The sequence below is a fragment of the Falco peregrinus genome, chromosome W, assembly GCF_023634155.1.
Source record: "Falco peregrinus isolate bFalPer1 chromosome W, bFalPer1.pri, whole genome shotgun sequence".
NCBI lineage: Eukaryota > Metazoa > Chordata > Aves > Falconiformes > Falconidae > Falco > Falco peregrinus.
Genome location: NC_073743.1, coordinates 13,789,808 through 13,811,632, shown reverse-complemented (window position 1 = coordinate 13,811,632; position 21,825 = coordinate 13,789,808). Strand labels below are relative to the sequence as shown.

The 21,825-nt window shown below is 46.5% G+C and overlaps 1 protein-coding gene across 47 annotated transcripts in view; it reads left to right on the top strand.

Annotated features, from left to right (window-relative positions):
- LOC129783139 (CUGBP Elav-like family member 4) overlaps positions 1-14,969 on the top strand; it is a 773,173-nt gene extending 758,204 nt beyond the window's left edge. For all 47 annotated transcript variants that reach the window (XM_055792940.1, XM_055792935.1, XM_055792915.1 and 44 more), the window contains one exon: positions 14,818-14,969. In XM_055792940.1, coding sequence (XP_055648915.1) covers positions 14,818-14,945 — 128 coding nt within the window. In that variant the 3' untranslated portion in view covers positions 14,946-14,969. The remainder of the gene's footprint in view (positions 1-14,817) is intronic.
- Positions 14,970-21,825: the final 6,856 nt, after the last annotated feature.

Below are 21,825 nucleotides of genomic sequence, written 5' to 3'. Positions count from 1 at the left end.
AAGTGGCGGGGGGGGGGGGGGGGGGTGTCGAGGCATTGGCGGACAGCGGGAGGCGCGGATTGGCAAGCAGGTGTCGACGGTTGGGCCGAGGTGTGAGGGAGGAAAGGGGAAGCAGAAGGAAAGTGGCGGGGGGGATGGGACGGGTCGAGGCGTTGTCGGACGGCGGGAGGCGCGGATTGGCAAGCAGGCGGCGACGGTCAGGCCGAGGCGTGAAGGAGGAAAGGGGAAGGGGAAGGAAAGTAGGGGGGGGGTGGGGACGGGTCGAGGTGTTAGTGGACAGCGGGAGGCAAGGTTTGGCAAGCAGGCTGCGACGGTCGGGCCGAGGCGTGCGGGAAGAAAGGGGAAGTGGAAGGAAATTGGCGGGGGGAGGGGGAACAGGTCGAGGCGTTAGCGGACGGCGGGAGGTGCGGATTGGCATGCAGGTGGCGATGCTTGGGCTGAGGCGTGACAGAGGAAAAGGGAAGAGGAAGGAAAGTGGCAGGGGTGGACACAGGTCGAGGCATTGGAAGATGGCAGGAGGCGCGGATTGGCAAGCAGGCAGCGACTGTCGGGCCGAGGCGTGAGGGAGGAAAGGGGAAGCGGAAGGAAAGTGGTGAGGGGGAGGGGACGGGTCAAGGCGTTGGCGGATTGCGGGAGGCGTGGATTGGCAAGCAGGCTGCGACGGTCGGGCCGAGGCATGATGGAGGAAAGGGGAAGCGGAAGGAAAGTGGCGGGGGGGAGGGGACGGGTCGAGGCGTTGGCGGATTGCGGGAGGCGCGGATTGGCAAGCAAGCGGCGACGGTCGGGCCAAGGCGTGAGGGAGGAAATGGGAAGCGGAAGGAAAGGGGTGGGGGGACGACGGGTCGAGGCGTTAGTGGACGGCAGGAAGCGAGGTTTGGCAAGCAGGCGGCGACGGTCGGGCCGAGGCGTATGGGAGGAAAGGGGAAGCAGAAGGAAAGTGGCGGGGGGGATGGGATGGGTCGAGGCGTTGGCGGATTGCGGGAGGAACGGATTGGCAAGAAGGCGAGGGCGTTCAGGCCAAGGCGTGAGGTAGGAAAGACGAAGAGGAAGGAAAGGGGGGAAGGGATCGTTCGAGGTGTTAGCGGACGGCGGGAGGCACGGATTGGCAAGAAGGTGAAGGCGTCCAGGCCAAGACATGAGGTAGGAAAGGCGAAGAGGAACGAATAGGGCGGCGGGAGATCGTTCTAGGCGTTAGCGGACGGCGGGAGGCACGGATTGGTAAGAAGGTGAGGGCATTCGAGCCAAGGCGTGACATAGGAAAGGCGAAGAGGAAGGAAAGGTGGGGGGGGGATCGTTCACGGCGATAGCGGACAGCAGGAGGCATGGATTGGCAAGAAGGTGACGGCTTTCAGGCCAAGGCATGAGGTAGGAAAGGCGAAGAGGAAGGAAAGGGGATTGGGGCGGGATCGTTCGGGGCGTTAGCGGACGGCGGGAGGAATGGATTGGCAAGACGGAGACAGCGTTCGGGCCAAGGCGTGAAGTAGTATAGGGGCGGTGGGGGGGGATCGTTCGAGGCGTTAGTGGACGGTGGGAGGCACGGATTGGCAAGAAGGTGAGGGCGTGCGAGCCAAGGCGTGAGGCAGGACAGGCGTTAGCGGACTGTGTGAGAAACTCTTTTTTAAAAAGGTTGCGATGGTCAGGTAAAGGCATGAAGTACGAAACGTTAAGACGAAGTAAACGGGGGGGGAAGGGATTTTTCGAGGCGTTAGCGGACTGTGTGAGAAACTCATTTTTAAAAAGGTTGGAACGGTCGGGTAAAGGCGTAAATTATGAAACGTTAAGACGAAGAAAACGGGGGGGGTGGGATTTTTAGAGGCATTAGCGGACTGTGTGGAAAAACTCATTTGTAAAAAGGTTGCGACGGTCAAGTAAAGACGTGAGGTACGAAACGTTAAGGCGAAGAAAAAAGAGGGGGGGGATTTGTCGAGGCGTTAGCAGTTAGTGTGAGAAACTCATTTTTAAAAGGGTGATGACAGTCGGGTAAAGACGTGAGGAACGAAATGTTAAGAAGAAGAGAACGGGGGAGGTGGGATTTGTAGAGGCGTTAGCAGGCTGTGTGAAAAAGTCATTTGTAAAAAGGTTACGACGGTCAGGTAAAGACGTGAGGTACGAAAAGTTAAGACGAAGAAAACTGCAGCGAAGGATTTGTCGAGGCTTTAGCGGGCTGTGTGAAAAACACTTTTTTTAAAAAGGTGACGACGGACGGGTAAAGTCCTGAGGTACAAAACGTTAAGACGAAGAAAACAGCAAGGGGGGGGATTTATAGAGGTGTTAGCAAGCTGTGTGAAAATCTCATTTGTGAAAAGATTACGACGGTCGGGTAAAGAGATGAGGTACGAAACGTTAGGTCGAAGGAAACATGGGGGAGGGATTTGTCGAGGCATTAGCAGGCTGTGTGGAAAACTCATTTGTAAAAAGGTTGCGACGGACGGGTAAAGACACGAGGTACAAAACGTTAAGACGAAGAAAACGGGGTGGGGGGGATTTGTAGAGTCGTTAGTTGGCTGTGTGAGAAACTTATTTGTGAAAAGTTTACGACAGTCGGGTAAAGGGGTGAGGTACGAAACGTTAAGTCGAAGAAAATGTGGCGGGGGGATTTGTTGAGGCATTAGCGGACTGTGTGAGAAACTCATTTGTAAAAAGGTTACGACGGTCGGGTAAAGATGTGAGGTACGAAACTTTAAGATGAAGAAAAAAGGGGAGGGAGGGATTTGTAGTGGCGTTAGTTGGCTGTGTGAGAAGCTCATCTGTAAAAAGGTTACGATGGTCGGGTAAAGACATGAGGTACAAAACGTTAAGACGAAGAAAACGGGGGGGGGGGAAAGGAATTTATCGAGGCGTTAGTGGACTGTGTGAGAAATTCATTTTTAAAAGGGTTACGACGGTCGGGTAAAGGCGGGAGGTACAAAACGTTAAATCAAAGTAAACAGGAGGGGGTGGGATATTTAGAGGCGTTAGCGGACTCTGTGGAAAAAGTCATTTGTAAAAAGGTTGCGACGGTCGGGTAAAGGGGTGAGGTGTGTGAAACGTTAAGATGAAGAAAACAGGGCGTGGGGATTCATAGAGGCGTTAGCGGGCTGTGTGACAGAATCATTTGTAAAAAGGTTCCGACAGTCGGGTAAAGACATGAGGTACAAAACGTTAAGACAAAGAAAACGGGGGGGGGATTTGTAGAGGCGTTAGTTGGCTGTGTGAGAAACTCATTTGTAAAAACGTTACGAGGGTCGGGTAAAGGAGTGAGGTACAAAACGTTAAGACGAAGAAAACGGGGGTGGGGGGAGGGATTTGTAGAGGCATTAGCGGGCTGTGTGAAAAACTCATTTTTAAAAGTGTTGCGATGGTGAGGTAACGGGGTGAGGTACGAAACGTTAAGACAAAGAAAACGGGGCGGGGGGAGGGATATGTCTAGGCGTTAGCGGGCTGTGTGAAAAAGTCTTTTGTAAAAAGGTTACGACGGTCGGGTAAAGACATGAGGTATGTAACGTTAAGACTAAGAAAACGGGGGGGGGGGATTTGTCGAGGCATTAGCGTTCTGTCTGGAAAAACTCATTTGTAAAAAGGTTTGCGACGGTCGGGGTAAAGGGGTGAGGTACGAAACGTTAAGAGGAAGAAAACGGGGGGCGATTTATCGAGGCGTTAGCGTACTGTGTGGAAAAACTCATTTGTAAAAAGGTTACAGCGGTCGGGTAAAGACGTGAGGTACGAAACGTTAAGACGAAGAAAATGGAGGGCGGGGGGGATTTGTAGAGGCATTAGCAGGCTGCGTGAAAAACTCATTTGTAAAAAGGTTACGACGGTCGGGTAATGACGTGAGGTACGAAACGTTAAAATGAAGAAAAAAGAGGGGGGGATTTGTAGAGGCGTTAGCGGCCTGTGTGAGAAACTCATTTGTAAGAAGGTTATGACAGTCGAGTAAAGACGTGAGGTAGGAAACATTAAGACGAAGAAAACGGGGGGGGGGGGGGGGGGGGGGGGGAGGGGGGGAAGGAATTTGTCAAGGCGTTAGCGGACTGTGTGAGAAACTCTTTTTTAAAAAGGTTGCGATGGTCGGGTAAAGTCGTGAAGTATGAAACTTTAAGACGAAGAAAAAGAGGGGGGGGGTGGGATTTTTAGAGGCGTTAGCAGACTGTGTGGAAAAACTCATTTGTAATAAGGTTGCGACGGTCGGGTAAAGACGTGAGGTACGAAACGTTAAAACGAAGAAAACTGGGAGGGGGATTTGTAGAGGTGTTAGTGGGCTGTGTGAGAAACTCATTTGTAAAAAGGTTGCGACGGTCGGGTAAAGACGTGAGGTACAAAAAGTTAAGACGAAGAAAAATGGGGGGAGGGATTTTTAGAGGTGTTAGCTGGCTGTGCGAAAAACTCATTTGTAAAAAGGTTGCCACGGTCGGGTAAAGAGGTGAGGTACGAAACGTTAAGACGAAGAAAACTGGGTGGGGGGATATGATGAGGTGTGAGCGGACTGTTTAAGAAACTCAATTTTAAAAGGGTTACAACAGTCAGGTAAAGACGTGAGGTACGAAACGTTAATACAAAGAAAAAAGAGGATGGTGATTTGTAATGGCATTAGCAGGCTTGCTGATAAACTCATTTGCAAAAAAGGTGACGATTATCAGGTAAAGATGTGAGGTACGAAACGTTAAGACAAAGAATAAGGAGGGGGGGGATTTGTAGAGGAGTTAGCGGGCTGTGTGAAAAACTCATTTTTGTGAAAAGGTTACGACGGTTGGGTAAAGGGGTGAGGTACGAAACGTTAAGATGAAGAAAAAAGAGTTGGGGGATTTGTCGAGGCAATAGCGGACTGTGTAGAGAAACTCATTTGTAAAAAGGTTGCGATGGTCAGGGAAAGACGTGAGGTACAAAACGTTAAGACGAAGAAAACGGGCTGGGTTGGGATTTGTAGAGGCGTTAGCGGGCTGTGTGAAAAAGTCATTTGTAAAAAGGTTGTGATGGGCGGGTAAAGACGTGAGGTACGAAACGTTAAGACACGTTCAACGGGGGGGGTGAGATTTTTAGAGGCGTTAGCGGACTGTGTGGAAAAAGTCATTTGTAAAAAGGTTGCGACGGTCGGGTAAAGACGTGAGGTACGAAACGTTAAGACGAAGAAAACGGGGGTGGGGGGGATTTGTAGAGGCGTTAGCGGACTGTGCTAGAAACTCATGTGTAAAAAGTTGCGACAGTCAGGTAAAGACGTGAGGTACAATACGTTAAGTCGAAGAACACAGGGTGGGGGGGATTGGCAGAGGCGTTAGCGGGCTGTGTGAAAAAGCAATTTGTAAAAAGGTTACGACGGTCGGGTAAAGACGTGAGGTACGAAATGTTAAGACGAAGAAAACAGGGGTGGGGGGGATTTGTAGAGGCGTTAGCGGACTGTGCTAGAAACTCATGTGTAAAAAGTTGCGACAGTCAGGTAAAGACGTGAGGTACAATACGTTAAGATGAAGAACACAGGGTGGGGGGGATTGGCAGAGGCGTTAGCGGGCTGTGTGAAAAAGTAATTTGTAAAAAGGTTTTGACGGTCGGGTAAAGACGTGAGGTACGAAACGTTAAGACAAAGAAAAGAGGGGTGGGATTTGTCGAGGCGTTAGCAGACTGTGTGGAAAAACTCATTTGTAAAAAGGTTGCGACGGTTGGGTAAAGGGGTGAGGTACGAAACGTTAAGATGAAGGAAACGGGGGGGAGGGTTTAGAGGCATTTAGCGGACTGTGTGGAAAAAGTCATTTGCAAATAGGTTGTGACGGTTGGGTAAAGGGGTGAGGTACGATATGTTAAGACGCAGTCAACGGGGGGGGTGGGATTTTGAGAGGCATTAGCGGGCTGTGTGAGAAACTCATTTGCAAAAAGGTTGCAATGGTCGGGTAAAGGGGTGACGTACGAAACGTTAAGACAAAGAAAAAGGAGGGGGGAGATTTGTAGAGGCGTTAGCGGGTGTGTGAAAAACTCATTTTTAAAGAGGTTACGATGGTCGGGTAAAGACGTGAGGTACGAAACGTTAAGATGAAGAAAACGGTGGGGGGTGGGATTCATAGAGGCGTTAGTGGATTGTGTTAGTAGCTCATTTGTAAAAAGGTGACGACAGTCAGGTAAAAACGTGAGGTACGAAACGTTAAGACGAAGAAACGGGGGGGATTTCTAGAGGCGTTAGTGGGCTGTGCTAGAAACTCATTTATAAAAAGGTTACGACGGTCGGGTAAAGACCAGGGAAATCGGGGGTGAGGGAGGTGGTTGTAGAGGCAGGCAGGCAGCGGATGGGTTTGGAAACCTATCTTACTTTTTTGTAGGAAAGGGTATGATGGTCGGGTAAAACCAGGGGAAATGGAGTGGGGGGGGTTTGTAGAGGAGGGCGGTCTGTGGACACGGGTGAGGAAACCTACCTTACTTTTTTGTAGGAAAGGGTGCGACGGTTGGGTAAAGATCAGGGGAAATGGGGGAGGGGTTTGTAGAGGCGGGCGGTTGGCGGATATGGGTGGGGAAACCTACCTTTCTTTTTTGTAGGAAAGGGTACAATGGTCGGGTAAAGAGCAGAGGAAACGGGGAGGGGGGGGTTGTATTGGCAGGCGGTTGGCAGGCATAAGTGGGGAAACCTACCTTACTTTTTTGTAGGAAAGGGTACGATGGTCAGGTAAAGACCAGGGGAAACCAGGGGGGGTTGTAGAGGCGGGAGGTTAGCGGATATGGGTGGAGAAACCTAGCTTACTTTTCTGTTGGAAAGGATATAACGGTCGGCTAAAGACCTAGGGAAACGGGGGGGGGGGGGTTTATAGAGGCGGGCGGTTGGCGGGCTGGGTGGGGAAATCTTACTTTTTTGTGAAAAGATTATGACGGTCGGGTAAAGACCGAGGGGTTTACGAAATGTTAAGATGACGGGAAACGGGGGGGATTTGTAGAGGCGGGAGGTTGGCGGGCTGGGTGGGCAAACCTTATTTGTTGAAACGGTTAGGGTGGTCGGGTGAAAAACCGGCGCGGGGGGGGGGGGGGTACGGCGCGTTCAGAGGAAAGAGAAAGGGGGGATGGGTAGAGGCGGGCGGCAATAGGGCTGTGTGGGAAACCTTATTTGTTGAAAAGGTTATGGTGGTCGGGTGAAAAACCGTGGTGGGGGGTACGAAGTGTTAAGAAGAAGGAGAAAGGGGGGATGGGTAGAGGCAGGCAGCGAGCGGGCTGTGTGGGAAACCTTATTTGTTGAAATGGTTATGGTGGTCAGGTAAAAAAACAGAGGGGAGGGGGCAGTGAGCGGGCTGTGTGGGAAACCTTATTTGTTGAAACGGTTATGGTGGTCGGATGAAAAACTGTGGGGGGGGGTACGGCGCGTTCAGAAGAAGAAGGAGAAGGGGGATGGGTAGAGGCGGGCGGCAAGCGGGCTGTGTGGGAAACCTTATTTGTTGAAATGGTTATGGTTGTCAGGTGAAAAATTGGGGGGGGTGTACGGTGGATTCAGAAGTAGGAGAAAGGGGGATGGGTAGAGGCGGGCGGCGAGTGGGCTGTGTGGGAAACCTTATTTGTTGAAACGGTTATGGCGGGTAGGGTGAAAAACTGTGGGGGGGTGTACGAAGTGTTAAGAAGAAGGAGAAAGCGGGGATGGGGAGAGGCGGGCGGCGAGCAGGCTGTGTGGGAAACCTTATTTGTTGAAACGGTTATGGTGGTCGGGTGAAAAACCGGAGGGGAGGGGGCAGTGAGCGGGCTGTGTGGAAACCTTATTTGTTGAAATGGTTGTGGTGGTCGGGTGAAAAAACGGAGGGGGAGAGCAGTGAGCGGGCTGTGTGGGAAACCTTACTTGTTGAAATGATTATAGACATCATGTGAAAAACTGGAGGGGGGGGGGGGGTACGGCGCGTTCAGAAGAAGGAGAAAGGGGGGATGGGTAGAGGCGGGCGGCGAGTGGGCTGTGGGAAAAATTTACTCGTGGAACGGTTATGGTGTTTGGGTGAATAACCATGGGGGGTATGAAGTGTCCAGAAGAAGAAGGAGAAAGGGGGGATTGGTGGAGGCAGGCAGCGAGCGGACTGTGTGGGAAAAATTTATTTGTGGAACGGTTATGGTGGTTGGGTGAAAAACCGTGGGGGGTATGAACTGTTAAGAAGAAGGAAAAGGGGGGGATTGGTAGAGGCAGGTGTTGAGCGGAGTGTTATGGAAAAATTTATTTGTTGAAAGTTATGGTGGTTGGTGAAAAACTGGTGCGGGGGGGGCAGGTACAGCGCATTCAGAAGAAGGAGATAGGGGGGATGGGTAGAGGCGGGTGGTGAGCGGGCTTTGTGGGAAACATTATTTGTTGAAACGGTTATGGTGGTCAGGTGAAAAACCGTGGGTGGAGGGGGGTACGGTGCATTCAGAAGTAGGAGAAAGGGGGGTTTGGTAGAGGCGGGTGGCAATAGGGCTGTGTGGGAAACCTTATTTGTTCAAACTGTTATGGTGGTTGGGTGAAAAACCGTAGGGGGTGGGGTACGGAGTGTTAAGAAGAAGGAGAAAGGGGGGATGGGTAGAGGCGGCGGCGAGTGGGCTGTGTGGGAAACCTTATTTGTTGAAACGGTTATGGTGGTCAGATGAAAAAACGGGGGGGGGGGGGGGGTACAGCGCATTCAGAAGAAGGGGAAAGGGGGGATGGGTAGAGGCGGGCGGCGAGCGGGCTGTGTGGGAAACCTTATTTGTTGAAACGGTTATGGTGTTCGGGTGAAAAACTGTGGGGGGGGGTACGGATGATTAAGAAGAAGGAGAAAGGGGGGATGGGAATTGGCAGGCGGCGAGCAGGCTGTGTGGGAAACCTTATCTGTTGAAACAGTTATGGTGGTCGGTTTAAAAATTTTGGGGAGGTTTGGACTGTTAGAAGTAGGAGAAAGTGGGGATGGGTAGAGGCGGGCGGCGAGCGGGCTGTGTGGGAAACCTTATTTGTTGAAACGGTTATGGTGTTTGGGTGAAAAACTGGGGGGGGGGGTGCGGAGTGTCAAGAAGAAGGAGAAAGGAGGGTTGGGTAGAGGCGGGGCGGCGAGCGGACTGTGTGGGAAAAATTTACTCGTGGAATGGTTATGGTGTTTGGGTGAATAACCATGGGGGGTATGAAGTGTCCAGAAGAAGAAGGAGAAAGGGGGGATTGGTAGAGGCAGGCAGCGAGCGGACTGTGTGGGAAAAATTTACTTGTGGAACGGTAATGGTGGTTGGGTGAAACACCGTGGGGGGTATGAAGTGTTCAGAAGAAGGAGAGAGGAGGGATTGGTAGAGGCGTTCCGTGAGTGGACTGTTATGGAAAAATTTACTTGTGGAACGGTTATGGTGGTTGGGTGAAAAACCGTGGGGGGTATGAACTGTTAAGAAGAAGGAAAAAGGGGGGGATTGGTAGAGTCGGGCGTTGAGCGGACTGTTATGGAAAAATTTATTTGTGGAAAGTTTATGGTGGTTGGGTGAAAAACCGTGGGGGGGTTGGTTGATGTAGATAAGGTGCAGCTGTTGCTGGTTCTGTTAAGTGGTTGAAAGCCAATGAAGAGAGAGCAGCCAGGGAAGAAGGGGTGGGGAGGGGAGATGAGGAGAAGGCAGCAGAGGGACTGGTATGAAGAGTGTGTTGGTATGAGATGGTAAATGACATTGTTGCAGCTTGATAGTCTGGAGAGTGTTGCAACATAAGAGTTTTCAAGTCCTTTTGCTTTTGAGCACTCCTTGCTGAAGTGGGAGGCTAGGTGTTGCTGAGCCAGGATTCAGAGATAAAGCTCGACAACAACAGAGTCATTGTTAAGCAGGTATTGTTTATTTGTGGCACTGGGTGCATAGGGAATCACTCCTTCTAGTATGCACACTCCAGATCTGATTCTCACTAGTTTTATGCTACAAATTAATACATATGCATAATATTTCTCATAAAAATAATATGTATTTAACTATTTCCCAAAACATTTTACATATTTTTCTGCCTCCATACATAGCAGTTGATTTCTGCTGTCTTAAAACTTATTATCCTATTGTTCTGACACACACCATCCTCTTCCTTTTAGTCAAGGAAAACATATCTTCCTCTGTAATGCTCATTTATCACTGTCCAAGGTTATTTATGACATACGCCTATGGTTCTACACCCCTTTATCTAAACTCCCAGACCACAAATACATAGCAACTAAGTATCTTCCCTACATCCTACAGACATTAGTAAACCCCTGCCAACTCACTAGAGTTGGCCAATCTCTTGTTCATTTAACCCTTATATATCAGTATATATGAGTAAACATATCTGACATTTTCCTTTAGCACAGAAGAGCCCACAGCCAAACTATTAAATTTTCTTACTTCCCAAAATATCATAACCACATCCAAGCAAACTACTGAAAACAGATTCTGTCCTGTGCTAATACTCATACTTTGTCCAATAATTGTTTGGAGTTAAGCACAAGTCAAAACTATGTCAAGGACCTTTCTAAAAATTCAGTGGTAGAGATGACTGGGTTTCATATTTTCTGAACTTCCCTGGCACAGTTTTTGTATACTGTTATAGATGTAGCTGATGTGTCTTGGACAGGGTCATTAGCAATCCAGAGGTGATTTAAAAAAGAACTGGATTTCACTACATCCTATATTCAAAATGTGAGATAGCTAGACAGCAAATTTCAAGTTGAAGCTCAAATAATGCATTTCCAAGGGACCTTCTAGCAGTATTTTAAAGACTGAATCAACTCAGGTGAAATTAGGACGTATTTAGCTTGTTCTTTTGCTGAGACCAAATCATAGGGGACAGTGGTGGATATTGCCTACCTTGACCTCAGTAAGGCTTTTGACGCTGCCTCCCATTACATCTGCATATGTAAGCTCAAAAAGAGTGGGTTAGATGAGTGGACAGCGAGGTGGATTGAGAACTGGCTGAATGGCAGAGCTCAGAGGGTTGTGAGCAGCAGTGCAGAGTCTAGCTAGAGGACTGTAACTAGTGGCGCTCCCCCAGGGGTCAGTACTGGGTCCAGTCCTGTTCAACTTATTAATCAGTGACCTGGATGAAGGGACAGAGTGTACCTTCAGTAATTTTGCTGATGATACAAAGCTGGGAGGAGCAGTTGATACACCAGAAGGCTGTGCTGCCATCCAGCGAGACCTGGACAGGCTGGAGAGTTGGGCAGAGAGGAACCTCATGAAGTTCAACAAAGGCAAGTGTAAGATCCTGCACCTGGAGAGGAACAACCCCACGCAACAGTACAGGCTGGGGGTTGACCTGCTGGAAAACAGTTCTGTGGAGAAGGACCTGGGAGTGCTGGTGGACAGCAAGTTGCCCGTCAATCAGCTGTGTGCCCTTGTGGCCAAGAAGGCCAATGGGATGCTGGGGTGCATTAGGAGGAGCATGGCCAGTAGGCTGAGGGAGGTGATCTTCCCCCTCTACTCTGCCCTGGTGAGGCCACACCTGGAGTGCTGTGTCCAGTTCTGGGCTTCCCAGTTCAAGAGAGACAGGGAGCTACTGGAGAGGGTCCAGCAGAGGGCTACAAAGAGGATGAGTGGACTGGTGCATCTGCCTTATGAGGAAAGGCTGAGAGAGCTGGGCCTGTTTAGCCTGGAGAAGAGAAGACTGAGAGGGGATCTTATCAATGTCTACAAATATCTAAAGGGTGAGTGTCAAGAGGATGGGGCCAGGCTCTTTTCAGTAGTGCCCAGGGACAAGACAAGGGTCAATGGGCACAAACTGCAACACAAGAAGTTCCATCTGAATATGAGGAAAAACTTCTTTACTTTGAGGGTGACAGAGCACTGGGACAGGCTGACCAGAGAGGTTGTGGAGTCTCCTTCTCTGGAGATATTTAAAACCTGCCTGGACACAACTCTGTGCAACCTGCTCTAGGTGAACCTCTTTAGCAGGGGGTTGGACTAGATGATCTCCAGAGGTCCCCTCCAACCCCAACCATTCTATGATTCTGTGACCTTGTTCACTGATAGATTATTCAATCAGTCAAATGTAAACTGGGAATATTACCAGGTGCTTACTGGCTAATAAGTGATTACAAAACCAAATCCATTGTCATTTAATAATACCTTAGATCATTACTCAACTCTCCAGTATTCTGTCTAGAGAGTGATAAGTGTTTGTCATGGTTTAACTCCAGCCGGCAACCAAGCACCCTGCAGCCACTTGCTCACTCCTCCCCCCCCCCCCGAGGGATGGGGAGGAGAATCGGAAAAGGAATGTAAAAGTCAAGGGTTGAGATAGCAATTTAATAGGTAAAGCAGCAAAAGCTGCGCACACAAGCAAAGTAAAACAAGGAATTCATTCACTACTTCCCATGGGCAGGCAGGTGTTCAGCCATCCCCAGGAAAGCAGGGCTCCATCATGCGTAACGGTTACTCGGGAAGACAAATGCCATAATGCCAGATGTCCCCCGCTTCCTTCTTCTTCCCCCAGTTTATATACTCAGCATGACATCATATGGTATGGAATACCTCTTTGGCTGGTTCAAGTCACCTGTCCTGGCTGTGTCCCCTCCCAATTTCCTTTGCCCCTCCAGCCCTCTTGCTGGCAGGGCCCAAGAAACTGAAAAGTCGTTGACTTAATATAAACATCACCCAGCAACAACTAAAAAACATCAGTGTGCTATCAACATTGTTCTCACACCAAATCCAAAACACAGCACTGTACTAACTACTAAGAAAAATAACTCTATCCCAGCTGAAACCAGGACAGTGTTGTGAGGCTGGAGCAACACTTTTGCTCACATCTTCAGAGCTGCAGTTTTGGTACCTCCTCATTTAGGTGGTTGTGAGGAAAACTGCATGGAGAACCTGTTACTTGGAGCCTCAGCTTCAGGATGGGAGGCCTAAGAGGGATGCCTGTTTATTCCATTGGCCTCCCTCTTAAAACCATGTCTGCCACACTCAGTAAACCTGTTTTCTCACTTTGAGACTAAGATCATGTTTTATGACCTCTCATAAACACTGTGTTATTAGCCAAAGACAGGTAGTACAGCTTTATCGCAAGAGTGAGGAGGTGTTTTTTTGCATATATATGTGTGTATGCATGCATATATCTTTTTCAAATGCAAGCAACTGTCATCTGTGAGACTTATGTAGAGAGCTTTATGGCAAGTGCTGGAGGCCACGATGCCTGTGAAGGACCTTGAAGGCTGAATGCCCAGAAAGTAACATAAGGTTGGCTGAACGCCCAGAAGAGAATCGGGATATGAAGCAAGGCTGGAGCAGATGTGTGATGCCATGTAGGTGGCTGGCTGAGAACATGAAACACAAAGAGATAAGAAGGAAGAGAGAAAAAAAAATGCAAGAAGTTCAGTGTGTTTTTAGCTTAGCAATTAACCAATGAAATATAGCTAAGAAGCGTGTGAACAGTATTGATTAACCAATGATATTTTAGTATGGTGCGCATGAACAGCAAATGAGGATATATAAGTGTGGGGTTTTGACTAATAAAGGGTCTTCTGGTCGGATTCAGGAGTCTGTGTCTTCATCTCCTCCGACTTACTTTCCAGGAGTAACCAGAAAAGGGAGGAGGTGCTGCTGAATGCAATCACAGTACAGCCCAAGGCTGTAAGCCATGTCTGGTACTGTTGTCAGGAGCAGGTGTATACCTAGCAGTAAATGCTCAACATTATCTTTTTGAGGAGCTCACAAACTGTCTCTTCATTTCAGCCTGTCTATTGAAAGACACTGGGTTCCTAGGGTTAATTTGTGCTGCCAGAGCTTTGCAAAGGTGGCAAAACAGATGGCTTTGGAGTGCAGGCTAGTCCAGGCTAGTCTTACCCAGGGTTTGTGCTCAGAAGTGTTGTTGGCACACAGGAACATTTCTGGCAAAGGTAGCAGAGGAAATTCTTGTTTAATGTGATGGCCCTCTGCCTCACTAATGTCTCAGACCCATGGTCACTACAACTACTGTCATATATAGTCTGGGTAAATGGGGCCTCTTCCTGGATCTAACATTAAAAAAAAGAAGAAAAATAAACCCACACCAAAAAAAAAACCTCTCCAAAGTTGAATGCATTAGATGCATTTCATCCTGCATGGTTCTGATTTATCTTGGCTCTTCTGATCCCCAGAGAGCAAGTCTTCCATTGAGACAAAGAATGTAATTTCAGGTGGCCTTTAGATACGATATTCAGTCACTATGGGTGTTTCTATTGCTGGATGTGCTCCATGGCTGACTGGATGATTTTCTGGCAAGGTATGAAGCTACTTATGGAAACCATATTAGGAAAGCAGCAGTGTTCATCTTTCTCAACTGCAGAGTCAACATAAATACTGCAGAAATTGCCGGTTAATAAAGCTCCTTATATTGCTTAATTGGCCAAAATTCAAACTATTCATGCCAATGAATACCATAATGGAGAACTTATTAAATTTTCATTTTACTTATATTGCCATACTAAGGAAGTAGCAATAGGTATATCAGCTTCTCTTCATTGAGAATATTGGAAGGCAAAGGAAATGTTATCTTGCTCAGTGAAGGAGGGTCTAAAGATTTACCTCAGTCATGATGGAGGGAAAAAGATCAAGACAGAGTGCTTTGAGACCATGCATCACATCACATCTGCTGACACTCAGTTAAAAGGTGACCCAAATCTTGTGTGTGCTGGTACTATGGTACCAGCTTTTGGATCTCTGTATTTCACATAGTCTTGCTTGCAAACTGTCACTCAGATGAGGTGCTGTGTCCTGGGACACCCATCTGTAACAACCCTTCCTATCCTTTGTCCCCCTTTGGCAAGCATCCTTTCCTCTCTTTCCTGCCCAGCCACCCTTCTACCTGCTCCCTCCCACCACCCTCACCCCCTTCCCCATATTCATTCTCAGTGGTCTTTGTATGCATATGCCTTGGCCCCCTTCAGCTCATTAAGCTCCCTGCCTTGCCTCATGTTTTGACAGGTTTTGTGAGTTTTGACAATCCTGCCAGTGCCCAAGCTGCTATCCAGGCTATGAATGGCTTCCAGATTGGCATGAAGAGGCTGAAGGTGCAGCTGAAGAGGCCAAAGGATGCCAATCGTCCCTATTGATGAGTTGTGGGAACCACTGGATACAAAGCACTAGCACAGGTAACTTCATGGTGAAGGGGGTGTCAGCTATGGTTGTAGCCTCTCTTTGTCTTGTAGATGCTCAAAAAGATTCAAGTCTGTGACTCTCTAGCTTCTGCCTTTTTCACTCTGGCTAGAGTTACCCTGCACAGAAATGCACCCACACATAAACCAGAAACAGTTTGTATGTGTCTCTTTAGAAAAAGAGGTAGAAGGATGCTTAACAAGGGATGAGCCAAGTTTCCCACCCCAGGGGCATCCTGCATCTCTAGAAAGTCTTCCTGGCCACTAAAGGAGACCCAGCAGCTGTCCTAATTCCCCTTGCTCGGCCAAAGAGAGAGAAGAAAAACTACAATTAAGAGATGGGACTGGGCTGCAGTTTAATTCCATGTGACTGGGATAGTGTTTGTCTCAATAGCTCTCTGTTGCAAGTGTTTTAAAGCATTCTTCATTCTCCATGTGGTATAGTTTGCATTCAGTTTCACCCCATCATAATTAATTTATGTAAATATGTCTCCCTGACAACTAAATAACCCCTAATTTCTTTCTTCCTAAACCCAAGAAATTAATAGAAGAATTCATGCACATTTCTTGCTCAGTTACTCTTAACTTCTGTGTGTAGATAAACCCAACCAGTGACATGGACACTTTGCTAGAGTGAGGACCTAGACAAATCTTAACAAGGTTCTCATTGTTATACTCATGTACTTTGTCTTGTTGGAAAGGAACCTAATTGATGCTCCAAGGGAACTTCTAATACATTTAACAGTGTCAAAAATATAAGAAGCAGCAGCTAGTTTAATTGTAATCCCAGCCTATCACCAATAACAAAAATGGAGCTGTTTAAAAAAAAAAATTGAAACATTTTATACCACTGGCTGGCTTTTCCATTAGATAGTTCTTGGAGAAACAGAAATATAAAACCATATGTGTTTTTTACAGAGACAGGAAGTCTCCTTGCTGTTAAAACTGTTCCACACCAGATTCCCCAATAAACCCGGCACCCAGGGTGGCCCTAAGATGCAACAAGCACTTTGTAGTTCCGCATTAGTGACAGAGAGAGGGATTAGGTGACCTTTCTAGGCCATTATATCTGTAATGTCTATGATTCAGTGATTCTGATTCAGGCCTTTTTTGACCCATCTAAGGTACAGCCAGGAAATCCTTATCTTCAGCCTTCCCAAAGAACTTCCACATATGAAGTGCTCTAATTTTTCACTGGTGTCTCTAATATCTTTGAAAAAATATATTGTTCCAGCTGTCAGACCAATATCCTTTCCACTGAGAATTAAGGAATGGGATCAAAATGTCTTTGAAAGAGGTGCTGCACTGAAGGCAACATGGATTAAGAAACCTTTCAATAAACGTATTAGGTGTATGTGCAAGATACAGCCTCCTTAGCTTAGACTCTCCTTTATATGTGACTATATGAAGATAACTGTCAATGCATTTTCCCTCTTCAAATACCTCTTTTCCTTACTTATGACAAGACCTCTTGGAAGCTTGAAACCAAAATATGTTTCCATATCCATATGTTTTTGCTTCATCACACTGGCTTTTTACTGCAGCTTTTAGTGGGAGAAAGCAGGAGATGCATGCATGCAATTTTGTTAAAGCAGGGACTGTCTTTGTTGTGGAGATTTTTCAATAACACCTGCAAAGGGATCAAAGGACACAAGTATCTCCCCAGCTGTTTGGCACCAAGCAATAACTTTATATGATAGCATAGTTGTGGTCACTTAAGATATACTTGTTTCTTATGGTTGTGTAAAAAAGTGCAGGGCTTTAGACCCCTGTGGTGTTAATGATTCACTAGTATGCGTCTATGCTGTTTTCATTATCATGGATCATTATGAAGTGCTCTGCCTCTACCTTTCTGTGACCAAACTGATGTTGAAGTCTCAGTATATTTCCTATAAAAATATTACTCAGTAGCAGGACTAGGACTTGTGTGTTTCGGTTCCCCCCAATAAATTATACAAAAAGGAATCAGTTGGTAAAATGGCAATAAAATTCCAAATCTCTCAGAGCATTTTTTTCCCCTTTCCTTTGCTTCTGCAAAGCAGGAGAACAATCTTGAATTATTGCCACTAAATAGGAAGTCCTTTAGCCTTCCTGGCTTTTACTTTGATTTTAATGCTCTGCTGTCCAGCAAAGTCAGTTCAGTTCTTACCACCAGGTCACTTCCATCCTCTGCTTACAGAAGCCTTTATTAGCGGTGCAGAAAGTCCTTATCAAAGGAGTAAATGTGGCTCAAAGTTCCTTGTTCTCTTGTAGACTTCAGTCTTAGTGAGTCCATTGAAAGATCTGGAGATGTACCTATCTTTTAGCAGGAGAAAGTTCTCCAGGAAAAATTTTTGTTTGGTTTGTTTTTTTCACCTAACAAAAGGGATTAGCCAAGTGCTTGTGGTCCCAGGAGGACACCAAAGGAGTGTATCCCAGGGAAGGATCTGATTTGCCACAAGGAGTACCATGCAAAGTTAGATTGGAGAGGACACTTGGTGACAGCAAGGATACCCAGAAGCACAGAATGGCTTAGATCCAGCTCTCTCTTCAGCTCATCTGCTTCTAGTGCTCGGAAACATCCATAACAGCATCCTAGAAGCCAACACAGGATTTTTAGTCATGATGGCCAGATAAAAATCAGCTTCTGGCTATGTCTGTGCAATAGCAGTCAGCTCTGGTCTAAGCCATCAGTAATAAGCCCTACTTAGCAATAGGTCACTTGTTAATGGCTTGACACCATGTTATTGTACCCCCATGGCTTGTTTGAAGTGTAAACTCCAGTCAGCCTCCAAAATACTACTGAAAGTCTCTGACTTGCCCGTTCAGTAGATAGTGTCATTACTTGCAACAAGAATTTTCCCAAAAATGCTAGGACAGAAGCCAGCTAGGCCCATGGGAATGGCACAGGCAGCTACTGCAAAGCTTGAGAGCAAGCAGCTCCCTTAACTGGCAGAAACACAATAACACTTCTGGGTTTTTATCCAGTTTTACTTTGGTTGCAGCTCTTCATGGTCCTTAATTCCAATTTGAAGCATGTGCATAACCATATTGACATCAGGGCAATTACTTATGTGCTTCAAGAGGGTGCTCAAGAAAAATTCTAATTGGGATTTTTCTAAGGAAAATCTTTGTTTTATTGAACTCCTTTCAAAAAATAAGAAGCTTCCAACAAAAAGCCCACATACATCACCTAGTATGATGTAATCCACCAGAGTGTTTTTTCTTAATCAAGAAAGAAAGATCTTCACTCAATTTTAATTCTGGATGTATTTTTCTTTTTTTAATTTATAAATCTCCCTTTTGCGACACAAGCGATCTAGGCCACACTAAAGTCCTTTGTTTTCCTTGGAAATGCTTTAAAGTTGCTGTCAAAAACTGAAAGGGTCTCTATGATGTGGCAGATAAGACCACAAGCTGCAGCAAATAAAGTCCTGAAAAATTCAGATGGCAAAATGTTTCCAAAATATCTGCCTCTCTTCTCTTGTATTGTGGTTTAAACCAAGCTGGCAACTAAGCCCCGTGCAGCCACTCGCTCAGGATGGGAGAGAAAATCGGAAGAATAAAAATGAGAAAAAATGTGGGTTGAGATAAAGAACTTTAATAGATAAAGCAAAAGCCACGCACACAAGCAAAGCAAAACAAGGAATTAATTCACCACTTCCCACTGGCAAGCAGGTGTTCAGCCATCTCCAGGAAAGCAGGGCTCCATCATGTGTAATGGTTACTTGGGAAGACAAACACCATCACGCTGAACATCCCTCCCTTCCTTCTTCTTCCCCCAGCTTATATGTACTCAGCATGATGTTCAATGGTATGTGTCACATGAAGGGGGGGGGTGGGGGTGGGGTGTCTCTCAGCCCCAGGTGTTTGATTGGTCTATCAGCACCCCAGGAAAGCCAAGACCCTTGTGCCCGACCAGTCTGTCAGCATCCTGTTACAGGGACCCTTCACTGAACAGTCCCACTGGATCAGAGGGTGATACAACTGCCTTGTTCAGGGAAACATGCCAACAGGATCAGGGGGACCCCTCAGCAGATCTTCCCACTTTATTTGAATGCGTTACCCCCTGCCGGCAACTGCTAGCACCCACAAAGGACTCACACTAACAGTTTACAGAATAAAACTCTTTACTAATATAAAATCGTGACAAATTAAGGTTCATGATTACCGGTGATAGGGACTGTCTGCAAAAACAAGCTTGAAGTGATATACAACCAAACTATAATCACTAATAACAGCTAGCATGAGTTAATCATAGAATAAAGTTCTTACCCAATAGAGGCATCCCTATGGGGGAGAAGACAGGTTCAGCCCATCAACAGATCCCAGAAATTACGATGGAGTCTTCCCTAACTTCTCCCCTCATCTGTCCACTTTTTATACTTCATAGTACATTGCATATTCATTCACCATACACAGGATTGGTTACAAGTTTCTCGCTTCTAATGCAAATTAGTACGCATCCTCAGATAGCGCTACTGATGTTCTCTACTAACTACACATGCTCCTCAAGCAGGGTTTTGCCCTCTTTCGGGGGTGAGTGGGTGTATTTGAGTCGGAGGTCGCAATCTCCCACTACCACTATTATCTTTGTCCTATTTCCAACTAATTCTCTGTTGATGTCAGTGGATTGCAACACCTTATCATCCTGTTTCCTCTCATGGCCAGAACTTTCCTCACTTGAAGGCTTCTTTCTGTGTAACACAGATAACGATGTTCTTTTCACTCTGTTCTTTGTTTCTCATCCTCCCCAAGGCTGACTACCTTGATTAGAAATCCCTTCATTCATAACAACTTTAGAGAGTGAGTCAGCTTGACCTAACTTTGTGAACACTGAATCAGAGTTGGGTAATCTGGGATTTTAGACAACAATTCCCCCCCGGAATCACATTTAGGTGGAGCTTGAGTGACTCTAGTCATACTTATTGTTGTTACTAACTGGTATCATGTGCCCAGTGAGGTGTAGTAGTACCTTGGAGGCAGATAACTTTGGGAGGGAGGTGTGCGTTAGTATTACAGTGAGATTATTTCATCTGAGGAAAGTAATTTCGCCACAATGGTTGGCTCTAGCCACAGACATCTCATGGATTCTTCATGTGACATCTGGTGTGCAGCTTATCAGCTGTGTGGTGCCATTCGAGTTCCCATTCCTGCAGGGAGCATGACAGAGCCTGGCTGTGGTGTCTCCACTCTGCTCCATCCTCCATCACTCCCATCAGCATGTGCTGAGCTGTCAGGATGTGTTGGTTAGGGAACTGTGGTGATGTAGAGATTCTGCGCATGCCAACCATCCTGAAGGTGAATAGCTGTATTTTACCCTAAAAAGATTTCTGTAATACTACACTTCTATTAGGGCCCAATTTTCTCTAATTCCCCCCCTCAAAGTGATTTTCCCACAGTATGGAATATCTCTTTGGCTAGTTCGGGTCAGCTGTCCTGGCTGTGTCTCCTCTCAGCTTCTCTTGCCACTCCAGCCCTCTGGTTGGCAGAGCCTAAGTGACAAGTTCTTGATATAGTATAAACATTACCCAGCAACAACTAAAAACATCAGTGTGCTATCAACATTGTTCTCACACCAAATCCAAAACACAGCACTGCACCAACTACTAAGAATAAAATTAACTCTGTCCCAGCTGAAACCAGGACATCTTGTTTCTTTATAATTAGAGGTGGTTGTAGCAAGTAAAATAAAGAGGGTGAGTGGGGAGAAAGCACAAGCAAGAGATAACGATCATTGGAGACAACTCTGCCAAAATCGATATGTTCTAGTACAAATTTCCCCCTCAGAAGTAGGAATCAAGGATTCGGAGGCACTTCAGTTCGTAAGTGCTCAAAATAATGAATAAAAAACCCCACCCTGAAATCCACAGCTCCCTTGGGTGGCCATTCCTAGAACATAGGTACTTTGTAGTACAAAAAAGTTGCAAGTACAACCTGCAGTGCCTAGAGGTGTGTGTGAGCTCTCCACATGGCCAGAACCACCAAGGACTGCTAGGGTAGGCAGAAAGACAAACTCCTTTTATCTTTCCTGTAGGAGCAGAAATTATCTGTGTGATTCCAGCCCTCTGCACTCCACTAGCTCCCCAGTGCCTCATCCATGCTAAGTCAGTAGTGGCTGTAGAGGAATAAAGCTTGGTTAATTATCATTGATAACATACAACTGTGGGCTGGCTTCAGGGGCAGTGGATTGGCTGATGTAGATAAGGTGCTAATGACCTTTGAGAGTTACTGCAGAACTATGAACTGAATCTGTATGGGGTAGTGTTTGGCACTTACACTGTATAAAGAAAATAGAGGCTAAAAAACTCAATAAAATTTCTTCTCCAGGGCAAAACTGATACAAGAGTTGGCAAGAATATTAATAAGGGGTTGCAGAGTGCTTCATCAATGTGAGAATATTAAATTGATGTCCTTATGGTTTGGAAGGCATGTACAATCAGCTGCGCTAGAACGCTATTTCTCATTCCCACAGTGATATATACCATTGATATACCCAGTGATATATCAAATGCAATAATTGCATATTTGACTAATTTATGGCTATGGTAACTGTGGCCAGATAGAAGTGAATATCAAAACTCTGGTCTCTGAAGTATTTGATTCAGCTGTAGCAGAGAATTGAATGTTTATGGTGCAAATCCTGTTTCTCAGGTGTCTTTCATCCTGCCTATGACTGCAGTTAAAGACAGATTTTATTTCAAATGGGTAATTTTTCTACTTAGCTGAGTTTCATCCAACCTTTTAAAATATTTGGTAGAAGACTGAGCTGCAGGGAAAAGGAGAACAACAATCAAATAATTTCCCAAGCAAGAAGCACAGTAAAAGAAAACTCAGTGCTCTGCCTGGAAAGGTACTA